This window comes from Melanostigma gelatinosum, assembly GCF_949748355.1.
Source record: "Melanostigma gelatinosum genome assembly, chromosome: 7".
Classification (NCBI taxonomy): domain Eukaryota; kingdom Metazoa; phylum Chordata; class Actinopteri; order Perciformes; family Zoarcidae; genus Melanostigma; species Melanostigma gelatinosum.
The window spans coordinates 5,478,364-5,497,161 of record NC_136640.1 but is presented as its reverse complement, the minus strand read 5'-3'; the positions used below and the strand labels follow the sequence as shown (position 1 = coordinate 5,497,161).

Below are 18,798 nucleotides of genomic sequence, written 5' to 3'. Positions count from 1 at the left end.
CCATGTATGGTGAGTCTTTTTTATTTTTGCGTGTTGTGTTTGAATTTGTGTGTTGTTAACTGTATGATATAATGGAATCAAAATGATTATTAAAAAACAGTAATAACAGCAGGATTAATAATACTAAAAATAATAATAATAGCAACAGAAAGATATTCCACATATTTGTTGAATGTATTTTATTCATCTGATTGCTACCAAATCTATGAATGAGCCGAAAGCGTTTAAAAAAAAATTAAAACACAAGTTTGTCAAAGGTATGCCCCTTATTTTGCCAATAATGACAAGTTTAAAAGTTCAATACCTGCAGTAAATAGGCTACCAATGAACCACTCCTCATATTGATGTTTTAAGGAGATAAAGTAAGTCTTGGTCAATATCTTACATTTAAATTATGTTCGTAAATATCCAGCAACATGTAAACAAAATATGTTGGTGAGTGGACTCTTCTATGTTTTAGTCGAGTTTGATCTGTCTATGAAACCCACCTTCCCTAAATAATGACAGCATGATTGTTGTTGCCCTCTCACCCCTCCCTGCCGCTCCGTAGGTAGGCTGCAGGGATGTTGGGTGTGTGTGTGTGTGTCTGCGGAAACTGACAGGTAGAGAGCTGCCGTCTCCCGGTGAGTTGCAGGCAATGCAGCGAACAGATTTAGTAAATATTCCGTTATGAGGTTCATACAAACAGCCGGATTAACCATGTTCGCATAGCACTGGCTCCAGGCTTGACTTCGGCAGTGGACGTGGGCGAAGAGACCGCAGGAACAAACGGGAAATCCAACTGTCAGCTGGCCCCGGGAAAACCGATCACACCACCCGGCTTCCGGGGATTCAAGGGCCGCATCGGGAGACAGCAGACGTCGGTCGGTAGCTCCGGGGGAGTAAGGGCGAACCACCACATCATCACCGCCATCCACCGACTTTCGAGATGTCAAGAAAGCTACAAAGGACAGAAGTCTGCGCCGACTGCAGTGCGCCAGGTAGGGAGGAGGAAAAATAAATCCTAAATAGACCACTTTACTTGGAACAATACGTCGGGGGGCGATACGGTGGGACAATAAGGGCCGAAGCAGCTGTCACTGTCAGCGGGTTCGCAGAGCAGGAAAACGGCCAGGGCTCCCAAGCTTCGCTTAGGCCCAAAATAAACAGTGAAAAATAGGCGTGTTACCACAACGGGAAAATATGTGGCTAATAGCTGCTCAACGTTAATTAAGCGGCTTGATGTGCACATTTATTTGACCATATGCGAGGATAACCACGTAATATTCTGCATTGTGGATCAGTGTCAGATTTATGTCGCCTTCCTTGTTGAAGAGACGTTTGTTTTGATTTTTCGTAACCGGGACAGACTTCTCATCGCGTTAGCTTAGCCTCGCTAACGAGCAGGCGATTGTAACTCACTGCGTTGCTAGCGATTGTTAAACATTTAGCTTACACACACAATATACCAGCGTCATACTTATATTTCCTATAGGCTGTGTTAATGTTAGCTCTTTCCAGCGGCGTTTTGAGGCTGTATAGCTGGCTAGCTTAGCTTCAATGTTAGCTACTCCAGCTAACTTTTGCTAAACGGCAAGTTATTGCTAATCGGGTTCGGCTAACGCGCCTTCAGTTAGTCCTTTTAAAGGAATCTGACATTAGTTATTGGCAGTTTCCGTAGATTGTTGGAAAACCACGAAAGAGCTTACCTTATTGAGTTAAGGTTTCTATAAAATACTCATTTATTTCACTGTATTTTTAGGCTTCTCCGTAGTTTAGAAATTACATTTTTACAAACGCTGAGGGAATTCATTTGAAAGCCACCCTAAAGTGGAACATTTAACCTGATTCACAATGAAGTCGCAACGAATAAATATGTTGTGACTTCACCAGAGAAAAGCAACATGTTGCCCATATTGTATGACCACCACGATGAGTATCCGTGTTTGTAGATTTGTTTACCTCGTTTACCCCCATCTGTGTTTGTCAGAAAGTGAGGTAGTGCCAAATCAACCTTTGTATCCCTTCTCATGCCTTGTAGCCTCCCATGCCCTCATGCCTAGTTTAAAGCACTTGTTCATTGGTGTGTGTGTGTGTTGCTTACATTGATTCGTCTGTACATGCATTTCTACAGCTGCTCCCCCTGATAGCAGTGTCTCTGTGTGTGCAAAACTGTTGTAAAGCTCTACTGCTCAGTGTTCAAAAGCATGCCGACTGCACCTTGCTTCTGCTTTCTGACCTGAACCACATTCCTGCTGCTATTATATTTACTAACCCTCCTGCTGTCTGTCCTCTTGCATAAACTGGCCAGCACTAAACAACCCCAGTTTCCGTGAACGCCATAGCAATTTACAGTATGGTCAGTGTGTGTGTGAGACAGAGAATGTTGCAAGGTAATTGTTTCTTTACTTGGGTTTTCTCAGATTAATACACAGTTTTTCATAATGTTGGTGTACCTGTTAGGAGCTGTATATTTCTTCTACTACCATCGGCTCCTTTCACACACGCAGTGCGCTCTGCAAAGTGCTGACCTAGCCACTGGTGACAAGCCACCTCCCTACTACCCCGGCTTTGTGTCATGGGGACAACTCGATGGCATGGCTACAAAGGACCACTGATACTCCCAGTCCAAGCCTCAGGAGGCTTTAATGTCATGCCGTGGCAATCTGCACAGTTTACAGCAACAATGAATCACGTTGTCATGATAGTAAACTCTTTATTGAGCACAGATGCAATTGTATGCAAGCGTTTAGAGCAGTTTTGACAGTGGCGTCGAATTCCTTCATCGTGCTGTGTTGTCAAATGATTCTGTTGACGCTGTGACCGGTGTTTGGTCGGGTTTAAAAAGCAAAACTTAGAGAAGATAAAGCAAGCGAGACCTATACATGTTACTCCTGGATATTGAATTAAAGCTAAGCTTTAGTGTAGAAACAAATGATGTAATTATGTGCAAGCAAAAGTTACAGTGTTTATTTCAGCACTATGAATACTTATTGTAATACATGTTTTTATGCAGGCTTAAAAAACACATGTCTATGTTTTATTAATATATTGGACTAACTTTAGGTTAAATTATGTCATGCTACAGATTTGGCCAATACCCGCTGCCAATAATTTCAGGTCTAATAGCTTAATGGTGTATCCTCATATTGATCCAGCGAGCCCAGCGGATAGCGTAGCCTGTGGGAGTTTTTATATTTATTACGAAGATTAAGGAATTAAATTGCTGCAGTCCAGCCCTCAAAGCCCACGGGCTACTGTCCTAAACTAGGCTATAGCTCTTATCAAAGCCATTTTGCGTCGCTGCTACTTTTTCTGCGGGGCGAAAACACTTGCAAGCGTGTCAGTTCATCTGATGATGGACTATTTTAGCTCCATTAATGCCCTAAGCCCAGACAGTTTTATCCCTGCCTGAGAGTGACTAATGCAGACAGTAGATGTGTGTGTGTGTTTGTGAATGCATCATGTGCATCTACGTCTGCATATTATTCTTTTGATATTGCAGACCATATGAGTTGTGAGCTTTTCATCACATCAGGCTCCTGGGGGCATAAATGGGACCCAGACTCTATGACGCTATGGCCCATTCTGAGCTCATTCACACTGAAAGAAGTGACGTTCCCCCCCCCCCCCCCCCCCCCCAGCATTATGCTCGCCACTGTAATATCACACTGACCAGACTAAAACAAAAACCAAATGCTGTTATGGAAACCTCTGTTCTTGTCGTAAACTAGTAGATCTGACGTTTGGCGCAGCCAGTGAGGCGCTGGTCTCCTACCAAGCTGCTTATGACTGAAAGGTTCTAATGTGCCTGGTCTGTATGTCCTCGTAGAAGCATGCACATTCGTGATATTGCCTTCAACATTTCCCCTTTTCACATGCGTATAACCCGTAATATATAATATGGTAATAGCATTCATCTCTTTCTGTTTCCCTGTCAGACCCGGGCTGGACCAGCATCAACCGCGGGGTCCTGATCTGTGATGAATGCTGTTCAGTCCACCGCAGCTTGGGCCGCCATATCTCCATAGTCAAGCACCTGAGGCACAGCGGATGGCCTCCCGCACTGCTGCAGGTAAGGCTGAGAAAGGAAGGGTGGAGGAAGCTGAAGCAAATGCACCACCTGAGGTCCAGAAGGTGACGACTCGTACAGAAATCTGACTCAGCACTGGGGAAGCAAATCCATTCCCACAGGTTTTCCATCTGTTTTTTGTTGTTGTTGTGTATTCTTTATTTATGTTCAAATATATTCATATTCATCTGTTTGTACATCTTCTCTTTTTTTTAGCTTTTTGGTGATGAAAGCGAACAAACAATATAGCATTTGGGCTTTAAGGGGACACCAGGTTCTTCTTATAATGTACTTGCATTGCGGTGAACCGTCACTGAGGCCCTGCTGCATGTGCGTTTCAGATGGTCCAGACCTTGGCCAGTAACGGGGCCAACTCCATATGGGAACACAGTCTCCTGGACCCTGCTCAGGTACAGAGCGGTCGTAGGAAACCCAACCCCCAGGACAAAGTCCAGTAAGTATACTCCCTACAGGCTCAAAATACACGGAACAAAACTATCAAGCTTTTGCTGTGGGAAATGATTGTCCCTGCTGCACAGGAATGCTATATAACCTTTAACTGCTGTTTGCAGTGGCGAAGAGCTATTGCAGCCGATTGTTCCTTAATGCCCTCCAAACAGTCGTCTCGTGGTCATGTAACGCTGACCTAATGAATATTGTTCTGTTCTCAGGGTTTTTGTGTATCTAAACACAGGATAGGGTTTGTCGCTGTAGGTTTGTCGTGCTTCATTTGGGTTGAAATGTGAATATGGGAGTGTCGTGAGATCAGGAGTTGGACCTGCACAGCATCTTTTGTTCCCTGAACTTAATGTGTCATGTCAATAATGTGTGGAAGCACATTCTGCCTAATCCCTTAACATTTACAGTATTGTATTTTGTGTAACTGCCTTTGTAAAACAAGCAGTAAACCACTAGAAACCCATCAGTTGTGGCTCATTCAGTCAGATGTGAAGGAACTCAGGCTTTGCTGAGAAACCGCAGTCTTGTTTAGGCGTGTAGCGGAGTTCTTAAGGCTTTAAGGAACAAAGGAGAAGGAGATAAAGGGAACTCAAAGCTTGAGCTGCTTTTCACTCCAAAATACATTCAGTAAAAAAACTTGAAACTTAAACACAGATGAATGCACTTTTTCTGAGGTTTGAATGTCGTGGGGCGGCAGTAGTTAGTAGTGGCCGGTTCAAGTTTAGAGCGGTAGCTGGAGAGGTGCCGGTTCCCCTGCTGGGTACTGCCGAGGTGCCCTTTAGCAACCCCTAACTGCTCAGAGTGCCTGAGTGTGGCATCACTTTGACATCTCTGTACAGAAAATAATGCCTCTCTATACATCCTGTGTATGCATGTGACTTTATTTTGGGCCTCTGTGTGTAACGGAAAAATAACAACGGAGTGGAAAAATGAAATTTCCCCAAAGAGGGATTAATTAAGTATTTATTGATAACCATCTGATCTTCTACTCTGGTCCAGTCCCACTAAGTCCGAGTTCATCAGAGCCAAATACCAGATGCTGGCCTTTGTGCACAAGCTGCCCTGCCGTGATGATGACGGCGTCACTACCAAGGACCTCAGCAAGGTGAGGGCTCAGTACTTCACAGCAGGGTTTCCACATAATCAGCCCGTTCAAATGTTGCTGAACTGCATGTATGCAATTCTGTTTTATTTAAAGATATCAGTGGGAGACCTCACATTCGTACATGTGCACCTCTACACACACACACACACTCATACACACACTCATGCACGCTAACTGCCTGGCAGGAAGTGGTCTGAATGACACAGCAGGATGTAATGATGATCTCTAATGCTGCGGCGCTCCATCGGGCTAATAAGAGGATTCTGTCTGTTTCTGTCTCTTCACGACGTTTAATATTTCCACCCCCGACACTCTGTGTTTCTCTGCTTTCTTAATTAGCAACTGCACTCGAGTGTGCGGACGGGGAGTTTGGAGACGTGTCTTCGGCTGCTGTCCCTCGGCGCTCAGGCCAACTTCTTCCACCCGGTCAGGACAAAATCTACTCGCTGACTCACTTCGTCTAGAAATGAGCCGTGCTGTTCAGTTACTCTCTTTATGCCAGGTCTATGCTCTTGTCCTGACTCTGTTTGCGTGTCCAACTCCAGGAGAAAGGCACTACCCCGCTCCATGTGGCGGCCAAGGCAGGGCAGATCCTGCAGGCCGAGCTGCTCGTGGTGTACGGTGCTGACCCCGGAGCACCGGACATCAACGGACGCACGCCTATGGACTACGCGAGGTACGAAACAGTGGAAACGCACTTCGCTAATAACACTGTTTGCGTTTAAATCAAATCTCGAATGGAATCTGCTTTTGGAGAACGGTGAGAGGAAAAGCAAAAACCCAACAAGAAGGTGGAATTGTTTGTGTTGTGTTCCAGGCAGGCGGGCCATATCGAGCTAGCAGAGCGGCTGGTAGAGTGCCAGTACGAACTGACGGACAGACTAGCTTTCTACCTTTGTGGACGGCGTCCAGGTAACCCACTGCACCCGTTGGTGTGCGCCTCACATGCCCTCGTACGTTGCAGTTAACCTCAGTGACATGCGGCAGCTGTTATCCACTTGTTCAGTCTCCTCTCCTCTTTCCTCCCCCCCTCTCCCTCTCCTCAGATCACAAGAATGGCCATTATATCATTCCTCAAATGGCAGACAGGTATGCACCATGACGCTGTTGTTTTAGTCATACATTGGTCATGCTTCCCTTGCGTTTGCATGCATGGTGTGGTTTGATTGCATGAAGTGTCTTTGTTGGTATACTTGGACTTTGTAGCTACCTGACTATACTTCCATTCCTCTTTTCACTGCGTCTCCCTGGCGTGGGTCAATTGGTACTGATGCAGTTTAGTGTTGTGACCAGAGGGTGGCACCACAGTATATGTAACCCCACCCAAAAAAAAGGAGGTAATTAAAGGAGGTCTCTGTGAAAGGCGGCTGTTTATGGTGAATGCCGATCAAAGCTATGACCGGTACCTGCAGTGATTTAGATATTTGAGGTGTGCTTGGTTTATAACTCCTAAACTGCAGGTTTTGATTTGAGAGGTGCAGAAGTGCACAGTCAGGTTATGATAAATCAACTTCAGTGCCACTTGGCACAGCTTCTTTCAAAATGTTTGATGGTTGCTGGGGTTTTCTCAGCTGAGTCAGAGAAGCAGCCTAAAAATACACTCGCATATGTAAGTAAGTGTTTTACTTCTGAGCTGCAGTCTGACTCCACTTGCATCTGTTCTGTTCTGGTAAATGGTTCCTCTTGATAATAACAATTGAAGCGTTTTTGATGTGGCCTCTCTACCCCTCTTTCTGTCTCTTTCTTCCTTTTTCTCACTCGTCTTCTGTTCTCTCCATTTCGCTGCGCTTGGTGGAGCCAGAGCTCGTCCTAAGTGCCCGACACAGAGGTATCTTTACTTTCCTTGTTCCTCCCCCCCCCCCCCCCCAGAATCTCTTCCTTCATTTCAGTCCCCTCTGTCTGCTCCCCCATCTTTTATAGATGTTTCTTGTACACCACAATCTTCTTCTTCAGCGGTTTCACAGTGGGGAGATTGTTAGGCCTTAATCTGTTATCACTGGAAAATACAGCTGCACAGCTAGTTATGGGGGGGAGAAAGTCTCGGTGACTAAAAGCTGAAAGGAAATAGAGACAGAGGGCCTCCTGCAGTAAGTCAGGTGTTGCTGTGCTCCGGAGAATCACACCAGTCATATCCATATGTCCACCTTGCACACTAGCATGTGGCCACATAAACAATAGTTTGCCCAGAAATAAGATGACAGGTAATTGATTTCTAGCTCTTATATCTGTGAATTAAACTTAATTACAGTCTAACGCATTTGAGTCTAGAGCAACATATCGTAGGAAAGTTGACTGACATAAATATGTGCAGCTGTTTTACAGTTTCTAGCGCTCTAGCTTGCAAAATCACAGATGCACTTTGTCCCTGTGTCTGTACAGCTGCTGTCAGCTTTAGACCGCTCTATGTCAGTCACCATTACACCCCAGGCATCCCACCCTAAATGTATCCTCCCCGTTCCCTTCTTCGAACCAAACTCCCTTCCCATCCCCTCACCTCTTGCTACTCTCTCCATATCCATATGTTCCTCCTGAACCTCTCCCTCCGTCTCTTTCTTCCACTGCATCTTTGTGGCGACTGTCTGACTGTTGTTCTCTGTGTTTTCTAGTCTGGACCTCTCAGAATTGGCCAAGGCCGCCAAGAAGAAGCTCCAAGCGGTGAGTTGGATTGACTTGTGAGGTTTAAATGATGACTTGTTGTTCATTTCCATTACAGAAAATGGTAAGAATTGTCAAGTTAGTTTTTAGTCAATAAATTGAGCGAGTTTTCTTGTGTGCTTGAAATGAATGTAAACGGAGAGCAATTAAGAAACATTGGTTCAAAAGGTTGGTTGGTGTATCAGCCAGATTTTCTGTTCCTTTCCAAAGTTCTGTTTGTCCGTTCCAGGGCCATCTGTTCAGCTCCACAGTTCGGTAATCCAAAAAAAACTGAGAGCTGATGGTCGGTTATCAACAGTTAAAGTACTTAAAGTACTCGCAAGTCATCACGCAGGAGTTTCAGCAGTAATAAGATGAGACAGAACTTTATTCATCCTGAAGGAAATTCTTGAGCCAGAGTCTGATCAAAGATTATGACGGAAGAATAATAAAGATATAAACATGTATGAACAATAGAATAACAATTATTAAGTGTCAAAGGAGTAACACTGACACCAGTGCAAAATAGAATGTAATAGCAATAAGAGTAAGGTAACTAAATACAGTAAAACTTTGACAAAAATAGAAATGGTAAAATTACAACAAAGATAAATATCATGATTTTGAGAGTGATATTGTCAAACTGTCTCAAAATGAGGCAGTAAATGTAAAATCTAGTCATGTAAAATCTAACTTCAGCTGTTTTCTTCTGCTCTCTCCTGGTTCTCACACTGGCGTCTGCAGCGCTGATGTGTGTGCATGTACCAATACACCTGTTGATATATATCTGGGCTCAATTTGCTTGTGTGTGTGTGTGTGACAGCTCAACAACCGGCTGTTTGAGGAGCTGGCGATGGACGTCTATGACGAGGTCGATCGCAGAGAAAACGATGCGGGTGAGCCTAATCTCCTCCCTCGCCGCATCCTTCTATGAAGCAGACTTATCTGTTGTGTGTGCTGACTCTGTCCTTATATGGAAACTAGATGTTTAAAGTAATACAAAACACCCCCAACATGACATCATTGACATGAAGTTTAAGAAGGAAAGAGGAAGAGAACAGAGAGTGAATTTGAAGGACAGAGTGAGAAGGAAAGGAAAGGGACTGTTGAAGGAGAGAGAGGGAGGAGGAGAGACGGAGCGAGGGAGGAGGAGAGACGGAGCGAGGAAGGGCCTCCGAAATACTTGAGTCTCTCCTCCTCCTCGGCTCTTTCTCGCTCTGTCTCCTTCTTTTTTTCCATTTCTTCTCTCTCTTTTCCTTCAGTAGTCAAATTGTGCTTTCTGACAGAAGCACCGCAGGTAAGTGGCAAGGATACAAAGACACACACACACACACACACACACACACACACACACACAGGGGGAGGGCTCAAATCACAACGGTGGATTATAGGGGCCGGAATTCAGTTTTAGGATCGACTGTATGTTTTTTTTGGTTTGTATGCATGTGTGGGTGGATGGACTGGGTGTTCCTTGTTAAACACACAGACTTATTTTTTGCTTGATATTTGTGTCTCCAGTGTGGCTTACGACCCAGAACCACAGCACTCTGGTAACAGAGCGCAGCGCGGTGCCCTTCCTTCCAGTCAATCCTGAATACTCTGCCACACGCAACCAGGTAAACACACACACACACACACACACAAGCCTATAGTGCAGACAATCACAGGTGGCATGCATGCACTCGTATATGTTGGTGTTGTAGATATTTCTTACCTGTGCACAATCATGAAACTGAGAAAAAGAAGAAACTATGGTGAAAGAACTTGCGAGCAAAAAGCAAAAAAAGATCAGAGGGATATGTCAGACAGTTGGACCGCGTATGTGTTTTGGGGGGAGGCCGAGAATGAGTGTGAAATTGACGAGGGATATTCTTCGCCTGTGAAAGAGGCGGAAACGATGTAATCCATCTGTGCCCCCCCCTTTCCCTCACGCTCTCTGTGAGTGTGTGTGAGAGAGAATTCCCATATGTCCTCTCACATAGTTTCTCCTCATCCGTGTGGCTCATGAGTGTAAACATCGACTTCTAACACACACCGTAAAAAACACACCTGCGTCGCTCATGTTTGCTCTTCCCCTGATTGGGCACTTCACTGTGGTCAGTAAGTGTTGTCTATTTATGGTGTTAAACACACTCGCACGCATTTAGAGTTGAACTTTTTACCTGCCTTTTGTCTTCCAAAGAAGTATGCTTTGAATAACACATCGCTTTGTGCAGTATTTCCAGATCAGCACATCATTTGAAAGGGACTTTTTATTCTCTTATATGGATGCCAGCATATTCGCGTAATTGTTTCTTTCCGTGTGTGTGTGTGTGTGTGTGTGTGAGCACACTTCTGATAGTGTGTGTGATGAGTGTTAAAGTATGACTGTATTTTTCCGCAGCACATGGTCGTTGACCACAGCAGTCCCACAGGCAGCGAACCACTGACTGTGGACTGGATTGTATCTGTATTCCACACAACTGATGAGACAGCTTCAGGACCTTTTTCATGCCAGTAACCCCCCCGTTCTAACTCCTGACTCGTTCCGCTCTCAGGGCCGTCAGAAGCTGGCTCGTTTCAACGCGCGGGAGTTTGCCACGCTCATCATCGACATCCTGAGTGACGCCAAGAGGAGACAGCAGGGGAAAGGACTCAGCAGCCCTACTGGTGAGACACTGGGAGGAAGGGACAGGCACATTAGGACGCAGGGCTGAAGGCAATTATTAAGCTTTTTAAAGAAAAGGAAACAAGGGCATATAACGTAACCTAGTTACAAATATAGATGGATCTGTCAGTTCACATGACTTTTTGCAACACCGCTCTGTACAGCAATGTTGAGCTTTGAAGCAAACGTGATTATTGTTCCAAGCAGCAACATGTTGAACGGGCTCCAGTCCAGCAACTTAGTGACGAAGGGAAGAAGGGTGATGTCTTTGGGATTCGTTGTTAAAGAGTTACGTTTACATGTATATCTTCCTCTGAATATAAATCTAACAACTGGTTCTTATGTGAAACCAACATGGAAACCCCCGGTGAAATAAGAAAAGAAGCTGGCCCAACATCAGTGAGCAGTCTTATCAGTCTGAGCATTCCTGAAGGCAGAGATGAAAAGAAAGAGGAGGGCTGCTACACTTTATATTGAGTAGTGTAATAGATGTACGTGTTTTGCTTTGTCAGACCCATTAGATCTGGGCATTGACGATGACCAGCATGACTACGACAGCGTAGCGTCGGATGAAGACACAGACAGCGAGCTGACCACCCAGAACAACAACAACACGCAACGCAGCAACCGTGCAAAGGTATCATACCAAAACACACACACACACACTCACCGTTTAGTTTTGATCGTACACAACTCTGCACAGGCCGAGTTTGAAAATGTTGCTCTGCAATTCAGTCACGTTCCTCTCGAATGGGATGTTGGAAAAGCAGTCGCATTAGCTAGCAAAGGTATTCCATGGTTTCCTCTTCATGACTGCTTGTCCCAGCATGCTTTGCGGGGAGTGGCCACAGTCAGCGCTGCCACATAGCTCCTGAGTGACATCATCAGCTATTCTGAGTGCTTGTCAGAGAGGCATTGTTTCATACACGGAGAGAGAGAGAGAGAGAGTGTACTGAGAGGGGAGAAATGGTGCACAGTGGGAGTGGGAGTGGTAGAAATGACAAAGTAAACAGCTAAACCAGTAACTATCTCCTTTTCCTGTGGACTTGTTCAGCTCATTGGGCAGAACTCTGATAAACCGCAAGTGTGAGGTTCCACTCCCATCTGCACTCTAAAAATATGTGCATTCATTTGTTGCGCTCGTATCAAATGTCAGTGTGTTCAGTTATGCATTGTGTTGTCTCTGGGACTAAGTGGAGGCGTCACAGTAAAATAGAAATGGATCGGGTCGGAGGTGGATGACTTGTAAACAAAGAGCTCTTAGGAATAGTCAATGAAAGATGTTTTATGCAGCCTTTTAGGGAGTGGTAAAGACATGTGTTTGAGCATGCTCCCGGGGTCACAGGAAGTGGGCCCAGATGTTGCCTTGGGAGCAAGAACTGAGGCACCACTGTCTATATGTGTGTGTGAGATCAGCTGTAGTGCTGACCCTCCAGGCTGCATGCCAGCCCACGTCCTCTCACACTCACACAGTTATGTGTTGTATCCAGTTTAAAAGGCATAAATTCATACTTCCTAACCCCGAATCCTTCCTTATAGCACCTCCGCAGAAAGACTGCGTACATTACACACTGTATATAAGATAGAATGGTGGGTTAACGGCAGATTCATAGAGATGTGAGGTGGTCCACATTGGGTTTTTACCCTGGAATAGCCTCCCAAGTCTCCCAATGTCAGTTTCCTCACTTTGTCTGTGCCTTTCTGTCCACCCGTCTGTGTGTCTGTCTGTCTGTCTGTCCATCTGTCTGCCTGCCTGTATGTCCTATCCATCCAGAGTATGGACTCATCAGACCTGTCGGACGGCCCCATCACCCTGCAGGAGTACCTGGAGGTGAAGAAGGCTCTGGCCTCCTCAGAAGCCAAGGTGCAGCAGCTGATGAAGGTCAACAACAACCTGAGCGAGGAGCTCCGGCGGCTCCAGAAGGAGGTAGGGAGGATGGAGGGCGAGGGCGGAGGAAAGGACCGGCAGAGACATGAGGCCAGGGGGTCAGCTTGTGCAGAACCTTCACCACAGCAGAATGTTGAGAAGCAAAGGAGAAAGCAGAAAGTGGGAGTTTAGCTCACTTCTTCCGTTATTTGATAAGAGTAGAGAACAAACGGGGGCAGGAAAGATGGCAGGAAGCGAGAAAGGTCCGCATCAATTGTTTCTTAAAAAGGTCGACACAAGAACCTGAAATATAGAAGTTATATATTGTTCAATCAGATAGAGGATGCAGCCCAGACAAAGAGGGAGAGTATTGAAGACGAGACAGGGTGGCAAAATGAGAAGGAAGTGTTGATTCAGACAGGAGGAGGGCAGGATGATGGAGAGACAAGTGAATATTTTAATCTCTTTGTAAGCTGATGTATTATTCCTGACAGTCTTGTCGGTTTCCTACAATGGTGTCCCTGGAAGACGTGTGTGGTTACAGCGTTTCAGTGTGATCCAGTAACTAAAGCAGACGTCATTTTAATGCGGAGCGAGGGCTGCGACAGATACTCATTTTCAGCTCAGGCAGCTTTCACTTAACAACGTTCCTGGGTGGTCGCTTCATTTGGTTTTTATGCGAGTCGTCATCATCATTAGTTCGTCGTATTCATTAGTGGCTGCTAGTGTCAGCTTATGTGACTCATGATTCATTCATGTGTTTATTTTCGTAATGTGACTTGAGGATTTAGTGACGCGTTGAACTTGTAAGCACTCTCTTGTGTGCACAAACACCGCAGATAACAAATAATGTGGTTAAAGTACCTCAGTGCAGGTGAGCCCTCATTCACCATTGAAAACAATATCATTTTATATCTATATACACACACACATACACATATCTATGCTTTTCTTCCATCCCATTCCCAAAAACTAATCCCTACTTCGACATGTAACCTATTTAAGTGTCTTTACTACATATCCCCTCCCTCCCCGGTGCTGATGTGAGTTAACATGTATGAGCTTGTGTGAGCCTTTTACTGTACCTGTGATTTTGGATGCTTGTCTTTGACCATTCAGTTGACGCCCCCTCCCTTCCCTTCAACCTCCCCATGTCCCTCCCTCCATCCCTCCCTCCATCCTCTCATTCCCTCCCTGCTCCCTTCCTCCTCTCCTGTAGATCACGCGGATGCAGACAGAGAACAGTGCGCTGCGGGGGGGCCAGCAGGCTGGGGGGCCAGCTGGCCATGGGGTAGGGGGACCTGGCGGAGGAGGAGGGGGGGGCGGAGGAGGCCACTGGCATGGGGGCGGGATGAGAGGAGGAATAGGCGGAGGGGGCTTGAGTGGGTTCGGGACAGGAGGGGACCCCCCGGGGCTGTCGGCTCCCTCCTCGGTCGCCCCCAACTCCCATCCCCACCGAAGGGACCGCCAGGCCTTCTCAATGTACGAGCCGGGGGCGGCCCCCGGCCCCACGGCCCATGGTCCCCCAGTCCTGGACTCCCTGGCAGCCCGCCTGCAGCCCCTCAACACAGCCAACGTAAGTTAGAACTCCCCCGGCCCCCTTCTTCTTCCCACCTTCCTTTCGGTGGCCGTGATTGGCTCTCTCCGCCTGATTGACGGGTGACCGTCCAATCCTGATCTCTCTATTTCCCTTCGACTTTACCCCTCCCTGCATCTCAGTTCCCGATCCTTCTCTTTAACAGGCCCAGTTGCGCTTGAACCCCATTTAAATGTGAAGTTTATCAAATAACAATAACACCTCGGCTCTGATTTGCAGCACCATGAAGGGTGAAGTGCATAACTGTGGCGTGAAGGAGAAAGATGGGAAATAGGGGTTATGCTCTCTGATTGGTTGCCTGCGGACGCCTCTGATTCCTGCGCTCTCCGGCCTGCTCGTTACCCTCTGATCTTCACCTTCTCAACCCTTTTTCACCTCCCAGTTAGACAGCTGCTTAATTTATTCAGGCTTTGCTTTGTTCACACACATGTGAGTGCACACACACACACACACACAAAGGGAAGGACATTTGACCAGTTCTAGCATTCGGCAGCATTTAACGAACAGAAAGCTACAGGATGCAGACACTCAACCACATCTGTCAGCCATTCTAGGGAGACCTCCATGGAGTCGTGTCCGAGTCTCCATCTCCGTACACCAAGATTTACCCGTTTGTCTGTTTCCCTTCTGTCTGTCTGTCTGTCTCTTCACCTGTCTGTCCCTCTGCTCACTGCAGTGCAGCCGTGCATCCTCTGGATGTAAGCATCCTCTCTGTCATTGCATTGTTTGCCATTTCATCGAATAGTATAATAGGATTCTCTCACATGCAACTGTGCCCCACTGCTGCTCATTATGCATCATCATAATGGAGATCAACGTTAGTGTGTAGTCCATTTTAGACGTGATGTGTGCAGTCCTTCTTCACCAGCTCGTTGACAGAGTTCTTTGCATTTCAGTGTTAGATAACTATAGAGGCATGCGGTCTTGAGGGGATGATGGGTGAGCTGCCGAGTTGATCTGCCGCTGCTCTCACTGGCTCATTCATCTTGTTTTTTCTGCTGTTTATAAAAGCATCTCTTCTCTCTGTCCCCTCACTCTTTATTTCCCCCCCCCCCCCGTTTGTTTCTTCATCCATCTGTCTGCTGATCTTTCATTCCCTTCTCCGTCTCTTCGTCCACACATCTCTCTTTCTCCTCTCATCTTTATCCCTCCACCTCTCTCTTCCTCTCCTCGTCCGTGTGTGTTCCCCTCCTTTTCACAGGCACGGAAGGGTGGTACAGCGCCGTATGGAGGCCATCATCTGTCTGGATCTACAGAGATGGGCCGATACATGGTCAGTTCTACCGGCTTGGTTTCTCGACTGATTTTCTGACCTCCATGATCCTGCACTCCATTTACGTGGGAGGTTGAGATCATGGATTTTTGCGTCAAAATCTGTCTCCTAAAGACACTGGATTTTTTATGACAGGAAACTTCCAAATTGGGCTTCAAATATCAAATACTAAAACAAATACAAATTTGTGGGAGGAGTTATTTGTTCAGGAGGTTTGGTGTGGTGGGTGATGATTGCCCTGATGGAGCGTGTTGTTGCTCCGTTTCTTTCCTCAGGTGATGAAATCAGAGAAGCACGGCAGCGGCACTGACAGCGACTACGACAACACACAGACATACGAGCTCTCGCTAAGGTCAGACACACACTGCGCGTCATCGATGAGTGTGTGTTATTCTGTGATTCTTTTTGGGAAATGGTGTAATAAATTGCTAATAACAGTCAAAGTTGGGAATGTCCTCCTGTGACGGCTTTATCACAAGGTGTTGATTAAGGCGTGTTTGTGTGGTCAGTATGGGCCGCAGCAGTGAGGAGGAAGGCCGTGGGGACTCTGAGGAGGGAGGAGGGGACGCCTGGGAGCCGGACCCCACCTTGCCCTGCACAGAGGACGTGATACTGAAGACTGAGCAGGTGACCAAGAACATCCAGGAGCTGCTCAGGGCTGCTCAGGAGTTCAAACACGACAGGTAAGACTACCCAGAGAGGGGGAAAAACATGTTGTCTGCCTCAGAATAAACAATACTCATTATACCATCGCTGACAAGTGAGCCTCTTGATTGGATAACACATTGAGAAGTCACAGGGACATCTAGAGCCAGAATCATCTTTTCAGAAATTCTCTTGTCCACACTTACTAACAGCTGCACCAGGTGAATGCAGGTGTTCGTATTGCGATAGCCACTGTTGAGGGAGTTGTGCACTCATGCTGTGGTTGTACTTTGGACGTATATAAAAATGTCTGGTACTAAATGATGCTTTGAACTGTTACAGACAACCTTGTTGCCTCTTTCAGCTCATCAGCTACTAAGCTAAATAAAGTCCATTCTCTCCTCTTTAGCTTTGTTCCGTGCTCTGAGAAGATCCACTCAGCTGTCACTGAGATGGCCTCCCTCTTCCCCAAAGTAAGTTCCCCGTGTTTCTGTTCTTGGTGTGTCTCTATCCTCTCGTTGTCTCGGTGTGTCTCTTCTCATCTGTCTTGATCTGTTTGCACTATGCGAGTTGAGTTTTGATTCCCTTCATTCCTCCGTAGCGCCCGGCGTTGGATGCAGTGCACTGCTCCCTCCGCTTGCTGGCGTCCAGTGCCTCGCGGTTGCAGGTGGAGTGCCGCAAGGCGGCGCCCTCGGAGCCCGGGGGCCCCGCCGTGGACTACCAACTCCTCACTCAGCAGGTCATCCAGTGCGCCTACGACATCGCCAAGGCTGCCAAGCAACTGGTCACCATCACCACTCGAGAGAAGAAACAGTGACCCAACAAATGCATGGATGGAGAGGGGAGAGGGAACGCATTAATGCATGGGTGGGCCAAGAGGGATGGGAGGGGCTTCTACAGCAGGAAGAGGGGAGACGGAGGGAAGACCTGATCACACTGTAGATGTTAGAAAGAGGGAGGGGGAGTGATCGGGGGGGCGATGGGCGCAATGAGGAAAGAAGAAGTTTGTAACGTGCATGGGAAAGGAATCGGATGAAAGCAAAGAGAATTGATTGTTTAGTAGAAACACTACAGAGGACCGGAGGAGGAGAAAATCCACAAGTGTGGAAGAGGAAGTAGGGAAGGACAAGTAGAAGGGTCCCACAGCCTGCTGCAAGCGAAATAACCTGTTGGAATCAGATGTGTATAATTAACCGCTAAAAACTGTGACAAGCATACGTGAAAAACACAACGACGGCGATGTACAGTGAACTGGATCCGGAGATGTTACCGCTTTATTTATTCTTACCCGTCACTCGTCCCCCCCCCCCCGTTTACCTGAGCTAGAGAGTGAGGGAGTGTATGCTGCGAGAGAGGGAAGTAGGTATCGTCCTACCGTGAGCTACGCCACATCATCTCCATCCCTCTGTCAGGTGGAGTCGGGACATTCTCTCCTCCCCCCCCCCCTCTCTCTCTCGCTCTCACTCCAACCTGACACGAGGCTCCTCCGTCTCCTACCCCGTCCCAGACAGGATGCGCTTGCGGTGCAGACAAAAGACCCCCCGGGACCCATCCGGCTCCACCCTACTCATCACCCCACCCAGGCTCTCAAGATGCTTCCTCGGGTTAGCTTTTTGCTGGGGGGGGGGGGCTCCAGCATTTCTCCGACCCAGTGCCCCCCACTGTCGGTGGTACACAGCATGATCTGGCATGTTTTCATTTCTTTCCTCTCTTCTTTTTTTCTTTAATGTTTTTTAAAACGCAGATTGGTTTGGTCTGCACCTCTGAGGACAAAGATTACTGACACAAACAAAACACTTACACTGGAATAATTTAGAGTTATTGTTGTCGTTTATCATGCCTATTGTTTTTTTTTTTTTTTTTTTTGTATTGATATCTTTACCGTCATCTTGATTTAACTGTGTATGTATGTTTATTTTATTGTTTCAAATATGATTCTCATTTAGTGGTGGGAGTATGTGCTCGACTGGGATTCAAGAATACACACACACACACACACACACACACACACATGAAATAACCTGTGAAATGGTCCTCAACACTTCCCGAGCACTGCTTTGCTGGGAGACAGTTGAGGGTGTTTCTTCATGCGTTGAGGTGTCCTGTGGCCAAGGGGTTGAACGGTTGCCAAAAGGGGAGAGGGTGTTGGGGGGAGATTTGTTTTTGTTTTTCTGTCAGACCGAAAGCCCCTTGGTGCGTTATGACAGCCCCCGGATCAAAATGCTCTCCTCATGTGTCCTCAGCTGTCGTCGGGGCCTGACCTATCGTATCATTTGCCTCATGTAACAGAGCCAGTGGAATCATCTCAGAATCAATCCCATATTCATTTTTGCTCTGCCAAGCTGGATGATATTTGCCCCCCCCCCCCCCCCCCCAAACGTCGCACATCCTGGTATGTTTGCAGTTTAAGTAGTCCTGTGGAAAGCACCAGATCCAGCACCCTGAAAAGTAAAAGTGATGATAGATACTCTCGTCACATCGTTTCATCTGAGAAAATTCGCTCATGTGAACTGGATTTCA

General features: G+C 46.7%; 1 protein-coding gene across 3 annotated transcripts; it reads left to right on the top strand.

Moving 5' to 3' along the window:
• The first annotated feature begins 751 nt into the window (after nt 1–751).
• Nucleotides 752–17,138, top strand: git1 (G protein-coupled receptor kinase interacting ArfGAP 1). Of its 3 annotated transcripts, XM_079272484.1 has the most exons (21): nt 752–980; nt 3,921–4,054; nt 4,393–4,505; nt 5,510–5,615; nt 5,955–6,041; nt 6,161–6,291; nt 6,433–6,527; nt 6,662–6,704; nt 7,417–7,443; nt 8,222–8,270; nt 9,073–9,145; nt 9,768–9,865; nt 10,787–10,898; nt 11,409–11,533; nt 12,671–12,823; nt 13,983–14,339; nt 15,562–15,633; nt 15,909–15,985; nt 16,143–16,316; nt 16,688–16,751; nt 16,880–17,138. In XM_079272484.1, exons 1-21 carry the CDS (start codon nt 929–931, stop codon nt 17,093–17,095), a joined length of 2,358 nt encoding a protein of 785 aa, XP_079128610.1. In that variant the 5' UTR covers nt 752–928; the 3' UTR covers nt 17,096–17,138. The 3 variants fall into 3 exon arrangements, with proteins under 3 accessions (XP_079128610.1, XP_079128611.1, XP_079128612.1); XM_079272485.1 differs by lacking the exon at nt 7,417–7,443; XM_079272486.1 differs by lacking the exon at nt 13,983–14,339.
• The last annotated feature ends 1,660 nt before the right edge of the window (nt 17,139–18,798 follow it).